At 46.7% G+C, this 16,407-nt stretch overlaps 1 protein-coding gene across 2 annotated transcripts in view; it reads left to right on the forward strand.

Moving 5' to 3' along the window:
• Positions 1–16,407, forward strand: part of IARS1 (isoleucyl-tRNA synthetase 1) — a 220,151-nt gene that overhangs the window by 38,062 nt on the left and 165,682 nt on the right. For both annotated transcript variants that reach the window (XM_090022999.1, XM_090023000.1), the window contains exons 9-11: positions 1,354–1,441; positions 2,081–2,141; positions 10,395–10,490. In XM_090022999.1, coding sequence (XP_089879125.1) covers positions 1,354–1,441; positions 2,081–2,141; positions 10,395–10,490 — 245 coding nt within the window. The remainder of the gene's footprint in view (positions 1–1,353; positions 1,442–2,080; positions 2,142–10,394; positions 10,491–16,407) is intronic.

The following is a 16,407-nucleotide window of genomic DNA, read 5'->3' on the forward strand; positions in this document are numbered from 1 at the left end:
CTTAATTTGAGGTACCCCTCTGTAACTTTTGTGAACTGAGTGGCACCCCTTTGTAAAAACAAACTTATTACAGTGCCTTAGGGTTGTATACTTGACTGGTCAAATAAAGGTCAGTCAAGTAACTGGTCAAAAATTGTAAAAAAATTGCCAATTGATTCAAATAATACACTGAAAATGCACAAATTTTCAATTAAGAAATGTGTTAAAAAACAATAACAATCACATTCCTGTCAAGAAAACTACAAAAATGTTGTGTGTCTGTCTTTGTGTATTTTTTTTTTGTAAAATTGCTATAATTTTTGACCAGTCAAAAATATGCAATCAGTTGACAATATTTGACTTGTCAATTGACTGGCTTTCCATAGTGCTTACCTTCTTGCAGAGGGCCAGGCAGTGGGAGCAAGGAACAGGTAGGCATGGGCTGAGCCAGAGTAGGTACCTATCTGCTAATCTGCTTGCATGTCTTGGCACCTCTGGGTTTCCTGGCACCCTGATTGAGAAACACTGGTCTACAACCGTGCAAGCTGGAAAACCAGCAATCTATTCTGATAGTGAAAATATTTTTAAAGTAAGTATATGGAGGTTAGGTTAAGGTAATGCTTCCTGTTGGCTTCTGTTTTTTAGATACAAGAATAAAGTAGCTAAGAGTAGTTTACCATTTAAAATAAATCTTCAAAGTGCAGTATAATGGGATAGATGGCAGTTGAGCAGGAGCAGGTGAAATAGTTTTGTCCTTCTAAAGGAATAGGGAAGAGAGCAGAACTTCCTGCTTATGAGTGTCAGCTGCCTCATGCATCTGCATCTGAGGCAGCTTGCACCATAATGAAACAATTATTGCGGTTTTAATGTCCATTTACTGTAGGATAGAATGCAGATACTAAATGTTTATAATGATATAGCTTTAAATACGGTGAGTGCCCTGTATCCCCCTTTTCAGTTGGTATGGTTTATCATCTGGCCATACTCATGGCATTAAGTACTGATCCACAAACTGTTACAGTTTTTATTTTAACTTCTCTTAGCTGGTTTGCCCTCTGACTTATCTGTTCATGCTGCAACTGTTCAGTTGCCTTTTACCATAGCATAAATATGGTTAGGAAACTTGCTTATTTGTTAAGGCAGTCCTGATATTTAAAGACAAAGTCTGATTAAAAAGGAGCAGAACAGCATTTGTAATTTTAACTCTTTGGAAATCATTTTTGCCAATGTATGTAAATCTCTCTTTTGGAAAAAAAATGGAAAATGTGAGTCTAGTAAGCATGGCTAGACCTGAATGTGGTATGTTCTTGTTTTAAAATGCCAATTTTTGTAATGATGAAAAACGGGTATTCACTGAAGTTTTTCTTTTGTTAGATAATGCCACAGGGAAGATTTTTATTTTGATGGAAGCCAGACTGGTGGCACTATACAAATCTGAAAATGAATACAAGATCCTTGATAGGCAAGTACATTACTGTGAGACTTTTATTTTTTAACTTCCATTTTTTTAATAAAAATGGATTGTATTGATCTGAATCCATGTCAACTTTGAGTTCAAGACAATATCCCCAATGATTACATTCTGTACATGGAAAATTACAAATTTGTTATAATTTTCAACATGCAGAATCCAATTATTGGGGGATCATATTAAATTTATCTGTCTACTCTCATCAGAGATTAATGAAAATATTAATTAGAGGGAGCAGCCTGGTACCATCCACACCACTGTGTGTACAGCAGTGGTGGGCTGGTCCCCTCCCATTGCACTGCCCTGTCCACAGGAGCAGGGACAGGAACCAGAAGCCCAAGGTAGGGAGAGGATCCTAGAGAACCTGGGCACCTGTAGTTACAAGAGCAATGGGCAGAATGGTGACTGAATTGGAAACTTGGGCCATGGGTTAACTAACTGTGGGCTGCCAGTTGGTCCTTTTTTGAGCTCTTGGTTAAGTATAGAAATAGGAAGGGGAGATTTGTACCTGGAGAAACTTGGCTTCTGGTATGAAAACTAATGCAAAATGAACAGTCGTCTTGAGTTTAATCTTTACCTAGTGCAACTTAAAGCTTATTAATATTAACACATGTGCATCTTTCTCTGTAGGTTTCCTGGCATGGCTCTTAAAGGCAAGAAATATAAACCACTGTTTGATTATTTTATTAAGGTAAGATGCATCAGTCTTCTGTGTAAACACAATTATATGACCACATTAAAAACTAAGTCACCGTAATATTAAATTGTGTGTGCATTTTGCTCCATATATCCTCTTTTTATGAGAATAGAATACATATTGGTTTCCCCTCCATTTAACATGGGGGACAGAGGGGGAAGACTCATTTCAAAATCGCACATGAGGGCAATAGTGGGGGAAGGCAGCTGCTGTGGCTCAGGCTCCAGCCCCTACCTTGGGCTTGGGGCCATAGCCTCAGTTGCTGCCTGTTTCCACTTCTCTCCCTGCTGCTTTTGTACCCTGCTATTTCTCTCCATTTTCCCTCCCCCATACAGCCTATGCTCCTCTGTCTGCCCCCCCCCCCGCCCTTTCCTTTACTCTGTGCCAGCAGGTTCCATGCATGCTGCAGTTGAGGCCACTGAGCACAGCCCCAGCCCAGCCTACAATAGTAGGCATCCTGCACTGGGGCTGGGGCCGGGGCCATACTCAGTGCCCCAGGCTAGAACAGGGACAGAGTCTACTGGTGGGAAGCAGAGGCAGTGAGAAAAGTGGGGGAGCAGAGGCTGTGAAGGGCAGGACAGAAGTGGCAGAGGGGTGGGCACAAGGAGGGGGCAAGCTGCTCCACCTCCCTATACCTCTGTACCACTTGTCTCCCTATAGTGGTGGGATGGGTGGATTAAAGATGACTCTCCAATAATTAGATTCTATACATGGAAAATATAACAAATTTATAATTTTTGTATGTATAGAATCTAATTGGTGGGGGTCATCTTAAATCCAGGGTTGTATTTGATTTAAGTATATACAGTACTGTACTTTTGAACCTTACTTTCCTTTTATATGAAAGCCTTTTACTTGGATGGTATTTACATATTATGCTGGCCATATGTTAAAATAATGTCCGAACAGTTGTGATGTTCGTTTCAGTTTGGAAAATCCACACAATGCTTATGTCTGAGTTTTTCTTAATAACCTTCTGTCATACCAAGAACTTGAACATAGTGTCGTGCTAAGCTCTTGTTCTCATTTCAACAGAACACTATCATACTGCTAGACATGCTTTTATGTCTAGCCTTTATCTTACTTGCTCTTTACTCTGAAACTTCTTGTGTATCTACAGTAACACCATAATGTTAACATCTCTAGATGCCTACAGTCTTCAGCAGGGCTGGTTTTGTTCACTCTGGGGCCAGTTCTGTTCAATATCTTCATCAACGATCTGGAAGACGGCATAGAGTACACCCTCAGCAAGTTTGCTGATGACACCAAGCTGTGGGGAGTAGTAGATATGCTGGAGGGTAAGGCTAGGATTCAGAGAGACCTTGACAAATTGGAGGATAGGACCAAAAAAAATCTCATGAAGTTCAACAAAGACAAGTGCAAAGTTGTGCACTTAGGATAGAACAATCCTGTGAACCAGTCTGGGGGCTTACTAGCTGGGCAGCAGCTCTGCAGGAAAGAACCTGGGGGTTACAGTGGGCAGTAGTAGGTTGAATAAGAGCCAACAGTGTGCTCTTGTTACCAAGAAGGCTAATGGCATACTGGGCTGCATTGGTAGGAATGTCACCAGCAGAGATGTGGGGCAGCACATTATTTCATAGATTTCATAGACATTAGGGCTGGAAGGGACCTCGGGAGATCATCGAGTCCAGCCCCCTGCCCAAAGGGCAGGAAGTCAGCTGGGGTCATAGGATCCCAGCAAGGTAAGCATCCAATCTACTCTTGAAGGTGTTCAATGTAGGTGTTTGAACCACCTCCGCTGGCAGACTGTTCCAGACCTTGGGGACTCGGACAGTAATGAAATTCTTCCTTATGTCCAGCCTGAAACGGTCTTGCAGCAGTTTGTGACCGTTCGACCTCGTCATCCCTTGGGGCGCTCTGGTGAACAAACGTTCCCCCAGATCCTGGTGGTCACCCTTGATAAACTTATAGGTGGCCATCAGATCACCCCTGAGCCTGCGCTTTTCCAGGCTAAAGAGTCCCATGGCTCTCAGCCTATCATCGTAAGATCTGTTTTCCTGACCTCTGATCATGCGTGTGGCTCTCCTCTGGACTCTCTCAAGCTTCTCCACATCCTTTTTGAATTGTGGAGCCCAAAACTGGATGCAGTACTCCAGCTGCGGCCTCACCAAGGCCGAGTACAAGGGGAGAATGACGTCCCGGGATTTGCTCGAGAAACATCTGTGGATGCAAGCCAGCATTTTGGTCGCTTTACTAGCCGCAGCATCGCATTGCAGGCTCATGTTCATCTTGTGGTCAATGATGACCCCCAAGTCTCTTTCTTCTGTAGTGCTATCCAACGTAGCACTGCCGAGCCTATAAGGATGCTGCAGGTTTTTCCTCCCAAGGTGGAGAACCTTGCATTTTTCAGTGTTAAACACCATCTGGTTCTCGTCTGCCCATTTGCTGAGCTTGTCCAGGTCAGCCTGGATCACCCGCTTATCTTCTGGCGTGGATGCTTTGCCCCAAAGTTTGGTGTCATCGGCTAACTTGGCCAGTCCACTCCTGACTCCAATGTCCACATCATTAATGAAGATGTTGAACAGTATGGGTCCCAGGACAGAGCCTTGAGGGACCCCACTGGTTACAGGGCACCACGATGAGTGACTGCCATCAATTACAACCCTCTGGGTCCGACCACGGAGCCAGTTTCCCAGCCAGCGGATCGTGGTGGAGCCAAGGACACAACTGGGCAGTTTGGCCAAGAGGTGATCATGGGATACCAGATCAAAAGCTTTTTTGAAGTCAAGATATATGACATCAATCTCTTCTCCCTTGTCCAGGTGATAGGTCACCTGGTCATAGAAGGAAATGAGATTGGTCAAACAAGACCTACCCGCAACAAACCCGTGCTGGCTATCCCTTAGAGTGTTAGCCTGGGCCAGTCCCTCAAGGATGGCCTCCTTAATAAACTTTTCTAAGATCTTCCCCAGGATGGAAGTCAGGCTAATGGGCCTGTAGTTAGCCGGATCCACTCTCCTCCCTTTCTTGAAGATCGGCACCACTTTGGCCTTCTTCCAGTCTTCGGGCACTACACCAGAGCGCTAGGAGTTTTCAAAGATCCGTGCCAGGGGCTGGGCTATGACGCTCGCCAGCTCCTTGAGTACCCTGGGGTGCAGATTGTCAGGGCCGGCTGACTTGAAGGTATCCAGCTTCTAAAGGTGTTCCTTCACGAGGTCAGCATTTATGGAGGGTAGGGGATCCCCATCACCTGGATCTCGCTGTCCCATAGCAGGCATGGGCGTCCCATGTGACTGATGAAACACTGACGCAAAGTACCTATTTAATAGGTTGGCGTTTTCCTGGGCGTCAGTTGTCAGTTGCCCCATCTGGTTTAGCAGGGGTCTAACGTTGCCCTTGCTTTTCCTCCGGCTCCCCACATATCTGAAAAAGGACTTTTTGTTGTCCTTGATGCTTGAAGCTAGTTGGAGTTCAGTTGCAGCCTTGGCTTTCCTGGTTTGCTCCCTGCAGGACCAGACCAGCGCAGAATAATCCTCCTTGGAGGTGAATCCAGTCCTCCATCCTTTGTAGGCTTTGTTTTTTAGCTGCAGGAGGTCCGCTAGGTCCCTGGAGAGCCAGGAGGGCTGCTGTGCCTTCTTGCTGCCTTTCCTCCGTGTTGGAATAGATTTAGCTTGTGCACTGAGGATCGCTTCCTTGAGAAGCAACCACTCTTCTTGAACTCCCCTCTCCCTGGGGTCATGGTCCCTAAAGGCCTGACCGACAAGCCTCTTGAGCTTGTCAAAGTCGGCTTTTCTGAAGTCAAGGACTTCTGTGTTGCTGACTGACTTGCCAGCTTTTCGGCGGATGGTGAAGGTGATCAGCTCGTGGTCGCTGTCACCCAGCTTCCCATCGATCACTAGGTTGCCGATTAGGTCGTCCCCCGTAGCCAGTACCAGGTCGAGCAGCGCTTTGCCTCTCGTTGGCCCATAGACTTCCTGAGTCAGGTAGAGGTCATCCATGCACGAGAGAAAGCTTTGCGACCGCTCGGATTTTGCTGAGTGATCTTCCCACGAGATGTCCGGGTAATTGAAGTCAGCCATGACAACCAAGGTCCTGGAGCAAGCGGCCTCAGTCAGTTCCTGGGCGAACTCGTGGTCAAGCTCAGGACTTTGAGTGGGAGGTCTGTAGTAGACTCCCACCGTTGTGTCCCCTGTGCCGTATTCCCCACGAATTTTTACTCAGAGGGTCTCTAGCTGTCCATGCCGGTCGCCAACATCAGCTTGCAGGGACATGTAGCTTTCCTTCACATAGAGAGCTACACCCCCGCCCCTTTTGTCAACACGATCCCTCCTGTACAGGGTATAGCCCTCTATATCCGTGGTTCAGTCAGGAAACAACCTGGGGGTTACAATGGGAGTCCTGCACATAGGATGGAGCAATGTCACGCACCACTACAGGCTGGGGATTGACTGGCTAAGCAGCAGCTCTGCAGAAAAGGAGCTGGGGGTTACAGTGGATGGTAAGCTGAATATGAATCAACAGGGCCCCTGTTTCCAAGAAGGCTAACAGCATACTGGGATGCATTAGTAGGTGTGTTACCAGCAGATTGAGGGAAGGGATTTTTCCCCTCTATTCAGCACTGGTGAAGCCACATCTGGAGTACTGTCCCCAGTTTTGGGGCCCCCACTACAGAAAGGATGTGAACAACTTGGGGAGAGTCCAGCAGGGGGCAGCAAAAATGGTGAGGGGGCTGGAGAGCATGACTTCTGAGGACAGGCTGAGTAAATTGGGCTTATTTAGTCTGGAGAAGAGAGGACCTGAGAGGGGATTTAATAGCAGCCTTCAACTACCTGAAGTGGGATTACAAAGAGGATGGAATTAAACTCTTCTCAGTGGTGGCAGATGACAGAACAAGAAGCAATGGTTTCAAGTTACAGCAAGGGAAGTTTAGCTTAGATATTAGGAAGCATTTTCTCACTAGAAGGGTAGTAAAACACTGGAACAGGCTACCTGGAGAAGTTGTGGACTCTCCATCCTTGGGCACCTGGCTAGGCAAAACCTTTGCTGGAATGATCTAGTTGGGGATGGTCCCAGGGAGTTTGAGCCAGGGAGTTGAACTAGAACAGGGACAGGCAATAATTTTGGGCAGAGGGCTGCTTTACCAAGTTTTGGCAAGCTGTCGATGACCACATCGGTAGCCCCGCCCCTTGACAGATACCCCCTCCATCACCATCTTGTAACTAGAAGTCCCGCTTCCTAACCCCTGACCTTGCCACCATAAGTTCTTCCCCTTGCCCCCTGGAGTACTCCTTTCAGCAAGGGGATTTGCCACTTCAGAGCCAGAAAAATACCAAATTATTTTCTAAAAACTGAACGTCTACAACATTCATTAATTTAATTTCAGAAATATTTTTGTCCTGACTTGCATGCGTTTTTGTAGTGTACACAAAGGTGTACAATCATGCCTCCTTCCATGCATGTGTGGCATGGCAAGCGACAGCAGTGTAACTAGGGTGGGGTGAGTGCCTTGTCAGTAGGGGTGTGATATGCTTCGGTTGCTGATTCGATTCAGAGAAGATTCAGCGGTGGCCAAATCGTCAAATATGAATCAAATCAGGAGGCCCATTAAAAGTTCCGAATCAATTTGAAAAAGATTCGGAAAAGATTCAGCGATTCAGAAGGCAGTCTTCTGGGGAAACAGAAACTGAGAAGGGGAAGGCAGGGGAGAAGTGGGGGAAAGACTGCTCTGATATTGACATCTGTAGCTGGCCAGAGACTGTGATCTTTCCTTGAGTTCCCTTCCAATCACAGTGCTCTGGAGGAGGGATGTAGAAACAGCATATAAGGCTCTATGCGAAGCCTCTCTCTGCCTTTTGTGAGTTGTCTGTCTGGAAGCAAAATGTGTGAAGGGATTGGATACACCTTATTAACTACCATTGCCTAGAATCTTATCCTCTACTTTTCTTATGCAATCCATTCCTTTCAACTTATTCTTCCCCCAAAATCCTCTCACTTGTTCATGTTATTTTTTCCCCTACACTCTTTAAGAAGAAAGCTGTGTTTTCCCTGGCAGTGTCTCATCCATCACTGTGCAGGAAAGTGTGTGTGTTGTATTTTACACACACACACACACACACACACACACACACACACACACACACACACACACACTTTGCAGGAAAGTGTGTGTGTTGTATTTTACACACACACACACACACACACACACACACACACACACACACACTTTGCAGGAAAGTGTGTGTGTTGTATTTTACACACACACACACACACACACACTTTGCAGCACAGGAAACATTATGAAGTGTGCTGGAAAGGCAGGTGCTAGGTCTTCTGGGAAAGGAGGGAGAGGGGCTACAGGGGGTTAGGGGAAGAGCTGTAAGTTCCACACCCCCCCAACACAGACACACCCTCTTGCCTGGCAGCGATGACTTCTGCTGCTGGTGGGAGCAGTACCTGTCCCTGTCCCTGCACCTGCACCACCTCCACTAACACCAGAAATAACCCCCAGCACCAGCATGACAGTCTCCTCCATCCCAATTTCAGCTCCCAGCATGAGCCTCCCAGTGCCAGAGGAGGAGCTAAATTTGGGGAAGGAGAGGGAATCTAAGTTTGTGCTCTACACCCCTTCAAGTTCCCTAGAGGCAGGTCTTCTTCTCCAGAAGGCACCTCAGAGGAGGTTGTGGGGCGGGTGGCTCGGGTTCCCCTGTTGTTGTGCCTCTGCCTGCTAAGGAGGGGGATAAGGCAGGATCCCTGCCCTCAATCCAGAAGCGGGGTGGGGTGGAGGGGAGGGGATAGTGCAGTGTAGGATCATTTCAAGTTGGCAGATGATCCCAGGTATGCTACCTGCCAGCACTGCCAAAGGCAGATCAGCTGTGGCAAGGACGTGAAATATTTCACCATGGCAATGCTGCTACATCTCAGGAGGCAGCACCCTCTTGCCCCTGTTCCTCCTCAGCCTGGCACCAGTGGGAGCGTGCCCAGAAAGAAGTCCCCCTCTCACTCTAAATCCCTCCCGTCTCCACGAAGCAGAGGCAGGTGACCCTGAACTGGTGGGGGGAAGCCACAGACAAAGGGGGGGGTGGCGGTTGTTGCAAGGGAGAGCAAAGTCATCCAGAGCACTGGGAGAGATTCAGGACTGAGAGACTGGAGAGAGAGTGGCTCTCTTATGAGAAATGTACCCCCATTCGTAATCGGGTATTCTTGTTTGTAATAGATGTCTGGTGTGCATTCAGTCTGCTACACCTTTGTTCTTTGGTCTCTCCTACATATTCTCAATCAGGGTATTTGGTGCACTGGATGAGATATACAACGTTGAATATATCAGTGTTATTTTTAAATAGGATTATTTTATTTATGTATTTATATTCTAATATAATAAAAGACTTAACCTGAGTATGTGTCTGTGTGTCTATATTGCTTTTTGGCAACTGCGTATGTGCTGCCATGAGGGCAGGTGGCGATTGGCTCCTGGTCCTGCACAGCCCAAATTTGTGACACTCCTGGTGAAATCTTTGGTGAAGGTGATCATGTCCAGGCCGCCTGAGCAGTGGGGCTTCCATGGGGGGGGGAAGGGTAGAGCAGGGCCAGATGTGGGGCGGGTGGTAGACCAGGGCAGATCCGGAGTGGCAGAGAGCGGGGCCAGGCCCCGAGTGGTCAGGGAGGCGGGCAGAGCGGGGCTAGACCCTGAGTGGTGGTGGGGGGAGAATAGAGCCAGACCCAGAGCAGCAGAAGGGAGTCAGCAGTGGGGAAGGGCAGGAGAAAGCAGGGCCAGACTCGGAGCTGTGACAGCGAGGGAGGTAGAGTGGTGCTGGGTGGTGGGGGGGCATGATGGTGGCAGGGGAGAGGGCCGAGGGCTGCACATGGGGCTCCGTCCCCGCCCATGGCCTGTCATTCTTGATGAGTAATTTGCTAGTATGTTTATAAAAGGGTGCAACCTTCTTTCCCGGTTCATAGAATAATCCTATTAATTTGTAGTATCCTAACCAGAACATATTACATGAAGTCAATTAATGTACAAGCTTAAAATTTATTAAGTAGCCAGTGAAGTCTGTGTTTTGGTGTTAGATGTTTGATGCTGTATAAATAAAAATATTAAGTTTGGTATCTTTGTTGAGAATCAGTGAGGAATACTGTATTTATCTCTTGAAAATGTAATTATAAAAAGGAATACTAGCTAATGCAGCTGTTTTGACTGAAAAGGTGATCTGTTAAGATAACGAGAACAACTTTAAGAATAGTCTTTTGCTGATTGACAAACAATATAATGCTCTATATTTTATATTTTAGTGCAAAGAGAATGGTGCTTTTACTGTGGTGATAGATAACTATGTAAAAGAAGAAGAAGGCACAGGGGTCGTGCATCAGGCCCCCTACTTTGGTGCTGTAAGTAAGAGCTTTTTTGTATTTTGTTTCAGATCATTTTTCTCTTATTCTCCAAATGCACAGCTTGCAGTGAGAAGGGTAACCAACTGTTCAACGCACTGTGTTCTGGTGGGTTATCTAATGCAAAGAGTAGAGGCAGTTGGCTCTTGTATGCTAGCAAGTGTAGGTTAGATGTTCCTAGTTTCTGATCATTACTAAGAACAGTTGAGTAAGTCTACTGCTAGACTGGGAAGCCGATGTGTTATGTAGTAAATGGGATAAAAGCAGCACTGCAGTTCATATCTTGGTTCTTTGTAATGATTTAACTTTATTAATCTTTATTTGTTTGGAGTACATAAAAGGAATTTATATGCTCCTGTGTTTACTCTGTTCTTTGGGGGCAAACAAGGCACTTCCTTTTTAGTCTGTTCAATAGGAGTTTTTCCCTCCATCTCCCCCCTCCTCTCCCTTCCCCCCCCCCCGGTTTGCTTCGGTCCTGGAAGAAAGGAAAAGAAAATAAATATTCCTAAGATTCTCTTTACCATTCTTTCTAATTTTCCTAGATTACGCCTGTGCTCAATACAGTTCAGTATCCTGTCTTCCACCTATAGCCATCACCAAAAGCCTGACAGGGAATTACAGTAATCCCTGGTAGTCAGATTTAGCCATTATGGGGATAGGCCAGGGGTGGGCAAAATGTGGCCTGCCAAGCCATTCTATCTGGCCTGCGGGGACCCTAAAAATTTTAGAAAATTAATATTTATCTGCCCTGGGTTGCCTGTCATGTGGCCCTTGGTGGCTTGCCAAAACTCAGTAAACGGCCCTCTGCCTAAAATAATTGCCTGCTCCAGGACAGGCCAAGCATAGTTTGCAAGCCTTACACAGCTCCCATGTAGCTCTACTTATGGTTCCTTAAGAAGGAGATGTAGTTACGTAGAAAATGAAAGTTTTTATTTTCCTGTTTATTTTCTGTTTTTGATTTTCTTCAGTCCTCATTCATTTGGATAATCATATGGGTATTTTGCTAGAACAGATCTATCACTTGTGTTGAGATGCTCTGTACAGATCATTAATTCTGGAGCAGTGGTCTCCAACCTTTTTAAGTCAGAGATCACTTTTTGAATTAAAAAGCAACCCAAGATTTACCATGTGCTGCCACTTCCCCTCCACCATCCCCCCAGGTCAGTCTGTGGGAAGCGAAAGGGGGTGCAGATTGAGGTAAAAAAATTATTGGGGGGCATGCCCCCCAGCAGGTAAGTCTTTAGGGGGAAGGGGTGGGGGGAAGGGAAAGGGCTGTGGCAGAGTGAGGGCAGATTGAGGCCCCAGCTGTGAGGGATGAAGAGGGGCATAGGCAGGAGCAGGGGCTGCAGTGAGTGGGGTCTTGGCCAGGCTGGGTGGTGGAACAAGTGGAGGCATGGGACGATATGTGCCCCCAGGCCTCTGCTTGTCCCCCACTCCTCCCAACCCCTGCTCCTACTTGTGCCCTGTTCCCTCCCTGACTGCTGGGGTCTCAATCTGCCCCAGTCCCACAGCGGTGAGAGAGGGAGTGTGGCTGGAGCAGGGGCAGGCCCTGTATGGGCTGGGTGGGTGGGTAGGGGGTGCACAGCCTGGGGGAGCAGCTTGGGACCAGTGATGCAGGGCTGCGTAGGGCAGGCAGCGGTGGCAAGGACACCCTGGTGCAGAACTCTGCTCCCTGTGGAGCCAGGCTGCATGGCAGGGCAGTGCTGGACCCTGCTGTGTGACCTGGCTCCGCAGGAAGCAGAGATCTGCACTGGGGCCTCCTTGCCGCTGCTGCCTGCCCTGTGCAGCCCCACGTCACTGGAGCTTGTGTGACAGGGATCAGAGATCCGCAGGGGGGTCTCTTAGCCTGCGTGGAGGGCAGCGGCCCTCCCCCGGATGAGCCACCCATGGCCTCATTCTGTACCCTACCCAGCTGGGAAGTAGGGCTATGTGAAGTTTGCAGCCCATTTGAAACAGATTAGGTGGAAACCAAAGAGGAAAGTGATCTGAAACATTGAAATGCATCACTGTCCGCTGAAATACCTGAATCCAAAATTGAATCGAAATGCAGCCGTTTTGCACAGCCCTAATAAATGCCTTAGTCCTATTTTGAGTCTTTTGGGGGTCCTGAAACCCCTGAATTGGATGTCATCCTCTTGAATGAAATACATTTTCATGCTCATTTCCTCTTTTCTTGCCAAGTTGGACATTTTTATCAAAATACTATGCAAAAGAACATCCTGCTTTTTAAATTTTAATTACATACATAAAATGATCAGTGGGTAAAAGGATTCTCAGTTGGTTTAATTTAATAACTGTCTAGCTGTGTACAAAGAAAAGCAGACTGAGAATAAGGTGTTGTCAACTGAAAAATGAACTTGCAGAGCATGCTAATGTGCCATTAGGAGTTCATAGTATTTAGTTATAAAGGTAGTTTGAAAGTCTCACAGGACCTGTTAAAACCAAGAGTTGACCTCCCTTTGCATTGCTTGCATTGTAGGCACAAAAAATGTAAGCAGTAAAGTGCAACTGAAAATCTTCCCTTACCCCATCTGTAGGTTTTGAAATAATTAGTAGTCAATTAAAACAAGACTTTCTAATGGAATCTATCAGTTTAATTTATAACAAATAGTGTGTGTGAACAGATGACTGATTAAAACTTTATACAGCAAACCATGCACTAGTCCTGGAGATTGGTATTTTCTATTGCTTGGCTGTGGAGCAGCTAAATTTCAGAGAGAATGTGGAAAGAGAAAAGAAAGAGAGGATAGAGCAGTATACCTCTTAAGAAATATTTTGATCATCTCTAATACTCCAGATCATGTTACATTTTACATAATATATTGCCCCTGAATAAAGACAAATCCTTGATATGGAATTAATAACATGGTTTCCGTATGAATTATTGGCATTCTTTACCACATCTTGAAGTGTATTATTTTCTATTCTACTTGTGAATAATAAAAAATAAACTACATTTAACCTAAAACAATAACTAGAATACTTTGTTTCTGTTTGTTCTAGAGTGTATCTAGATCCCAGACCAGTTTGCTCTGTCTTTTCCCGATGCAAGCTAATGTAGAGTCATCAAATAACTCACAATTGCCCTATAAACAAAATACACTTTCAAATAATTCAGTGTATCAGAACGTATATGATGCTAAAACTCACTAGCTTCAGTAGCTCTTCTTCAGTCACATGGGTTTATTTTTCCACTAACAGCATAGTAGATGTCTTGTTTCAAGTAACTAAGGTCTGCTTCCACCCATGTCTTAGTAAGCATGTAAGTTTTTGCAGGCCTTAACCTAGCTCCACGTTTTCAGTAGTTTTGGCAAAAGCCTCATAGCTGCTAGATCACCTTGTCAGTGAGTGACAGAATGGAGTGGCTTTCTGATGTTTGTGCATGAGAGCCTTTGCTTTTGCCTATTCACGTTGTTTAGGGATATCACGTTAGAAGCAGGTTTCAACTTGTATTTGTAGATGGCTGTTTTCTTTGTGAAGTAAAAAGTCTTAAGCATGAAATCAGTTTCTCTTAAGTTACTTTATTTTCATTGTCAGTTTTGTTTAAGAAAGGAAACATAACTGCTAGAAACTGCTTATTTTCACTATATGTATATTTTTGCTAGCTTCAGTCATTTTGCTTTTTTAATCTTTTGAAGTCTGTCAAACAGCTTCTGTTAGTGTCCTAAGCATGGACTTTTGTTTCCATCATAGATAGACATAATCACTAGTTTAGTTGTTTTTAAAAATTGTTCAGGTGGTGGGTCCAGGCAGAGCTACACTAGTTCCAATGACAGGTAAGTCTGGAAAGCTTAGGTTCAAGCCTGAGTCCTTTGGAGTAAAGAAAACCAAGAAACCTGGAAAAATGAGAATAATTTTATTGTCTGAGCTTGTGATGCAAATAGAATGCTGATCTCTTGGTCCAGCTCCTTTAGTGCTGTGTGGTCATTGTTGTTCATGTTCTATCATAGCTCTTTTCCTAAGCTTTTTACAGTTCTCAGTGATAGCTGGGATAGGGATAGTATACCCCAGGGGTGGCCGTGACCACTCTCTGGTGGCGCTATGGCTTCTACTCCATTTGATCCGAATGTGACAGGGCCATTCCCCAGGGGTGGTCATAATGCCATTCCCCTGGGGTACCCTCCCTGTTCCTCTTCCTTGCCACGCCTTTATGGAATTATTTTCTGTTGTAGAAAGGAGGCTTCCTCAGAATCCCTGAGCAAGCCCTAGCCTGCCTTGGCCAGTGGGTCTCTCCCATACCCAGCTGACCCCCCAGTCCTGTTCTTCAGGCCGTAAGTGGGGCCCTCCTCAGCCCTGTCAGTGCTTCAGGACAGTAGTCACTTTAAAAGCTATTTGTGGCCTCCTTCCACCCCTGCAGCTACACCCATTCCTAGCAGATGTTACCCTAGATCCACACATTAGTTTATACAGGCTTTAGCCCTCTGGTTATTCTTACTGTTGACTGCCAGCCTAGGCCCACTTCCTCTGGCCCAGCTTCTGAGTCTGTCTTGCCAGGCCCTTGGCTCGTCTTGGTCTGCTTGGGCCTTTGGCCCTTCCCGCTGTGCAGCCTTTGACCCTCTTGGCTGGAGTCTGCCGCCCCAGCCCTCTTGGTTGGAGGCTGCCCCATCTCCCTGTTGGGGCTTAGGTCTTTGGCCTCTGGAGCCTGCCCTGGAAAGGGCTGACAATCTGGAGTGTGTCCCAGACAGCCCCGTGTGGCCTTCTGTCCTTCCCTTCAGCCACTATCCAGTCCTCCGCTCTAAAACAAAAACATCAGTATAACAGAAATATAAGCTAACTGCTTCTACCACGTTCCCAGCCCTAGGTCAATACCTACTACAAGCTATACTTCCCTGTGCTAGGCTCACTCTCACCGTCATAAGGGCTTGCTTAAGGGATGTCTTAAGGGCTTGGTTCCTGCAGGCAGCTTTCCTGGGGAGCATGCAGGGTCTGGCTCAGGCTCTGTGCTTATATGCCTCAAAGCCCCCTTTCTGCCATTCAGCCACACATGGGAGTTTCCCCTTTTAATTAAGGGCTAGCTTGTGCTCCTGCTGCTATACTCCAACATTGCCAGGTTGGCTTGCTGCATTCTCTTAAAATTACAGGAACCCCCTTGGCTTTCTCTTACAATAGTCAAACTGGCATCACTCCAGTTTTGTTACCTGTTACTCATGTTAACTTTACAGTCTGGCTGCTACAAGTAGTAGTAAGATATGATGGAAGATTAACTGGAGGGTAGCCTTGGTTGTGCGATTTGCCTCTTAAGCTAGTACACTAGTGAGACAGAAGTATAATAATGATTGTGTTTGTATATTCAACTTGATCCCTATACAACAGATATTTGAAGCGAGTTTTCTGCCCCCACAATTTTTAGGGGTGCACCAATAGAGTTTTTTGGGCTGATGCCAGTGACCGATTTTTAATGAGCCATATTGGCTGATATCGATCTGATTCCAATATGCAGCTGGGCAGTTTGGATAGCAGCATCCAGCTGGTAAGTCTGTTGTGGGGTAAGGGGTGGGAGGAGGGAAGGGGAGTGAGGGGCAGATTGAGGCCCCTGCAGCGAGGGAGGGACTGGGGCAGGGGCTGGCACAGGCGCTGCACAGCTGGGATGGGGAATGGGATGTGTATTGTCTAGGGGGTGCGGGGTTGGGGGGGGGACCACCACTGCATACACCCTGGGAGGGCATGGGGGGTGAGGTGTGCCCCTAGATCTGTGCACGGGGCAGGGCTGGCTGCCACTGTGGGCTGGGCCGGGGGGCTGGGCTCTTCCCAGCAGGGGGCTGGGCCAGGCTGTGCTCGGGGCAGGCGGCGGCACTGGGAGCAGGCCTATGGTGAATTTTGGGGTGGCTGCAACCCCCCAACCCCCCTCTCCAGCTGGACAGTGCTTACCCCAGTCTCACTCCCCTCCCTCACTGCGGGGGCCTCGATCTGCCCCCTT

The sequence above is a fragment of the Crocodylus siamensis genome, chromosome 11, assembly GCF_052110815.1.
Source record: "Crocodylus siamensis isolate JL-2025a chromosome 11, ASM5211081v1, whole genome shotgun sequence".
Taxonomy (NCBI): domain Eukaryota; kingdom Metazoa; phylum Chordata; order Crocodylia; family Crocodylidae; genus Crocodylus; species Crocodylus siamensis.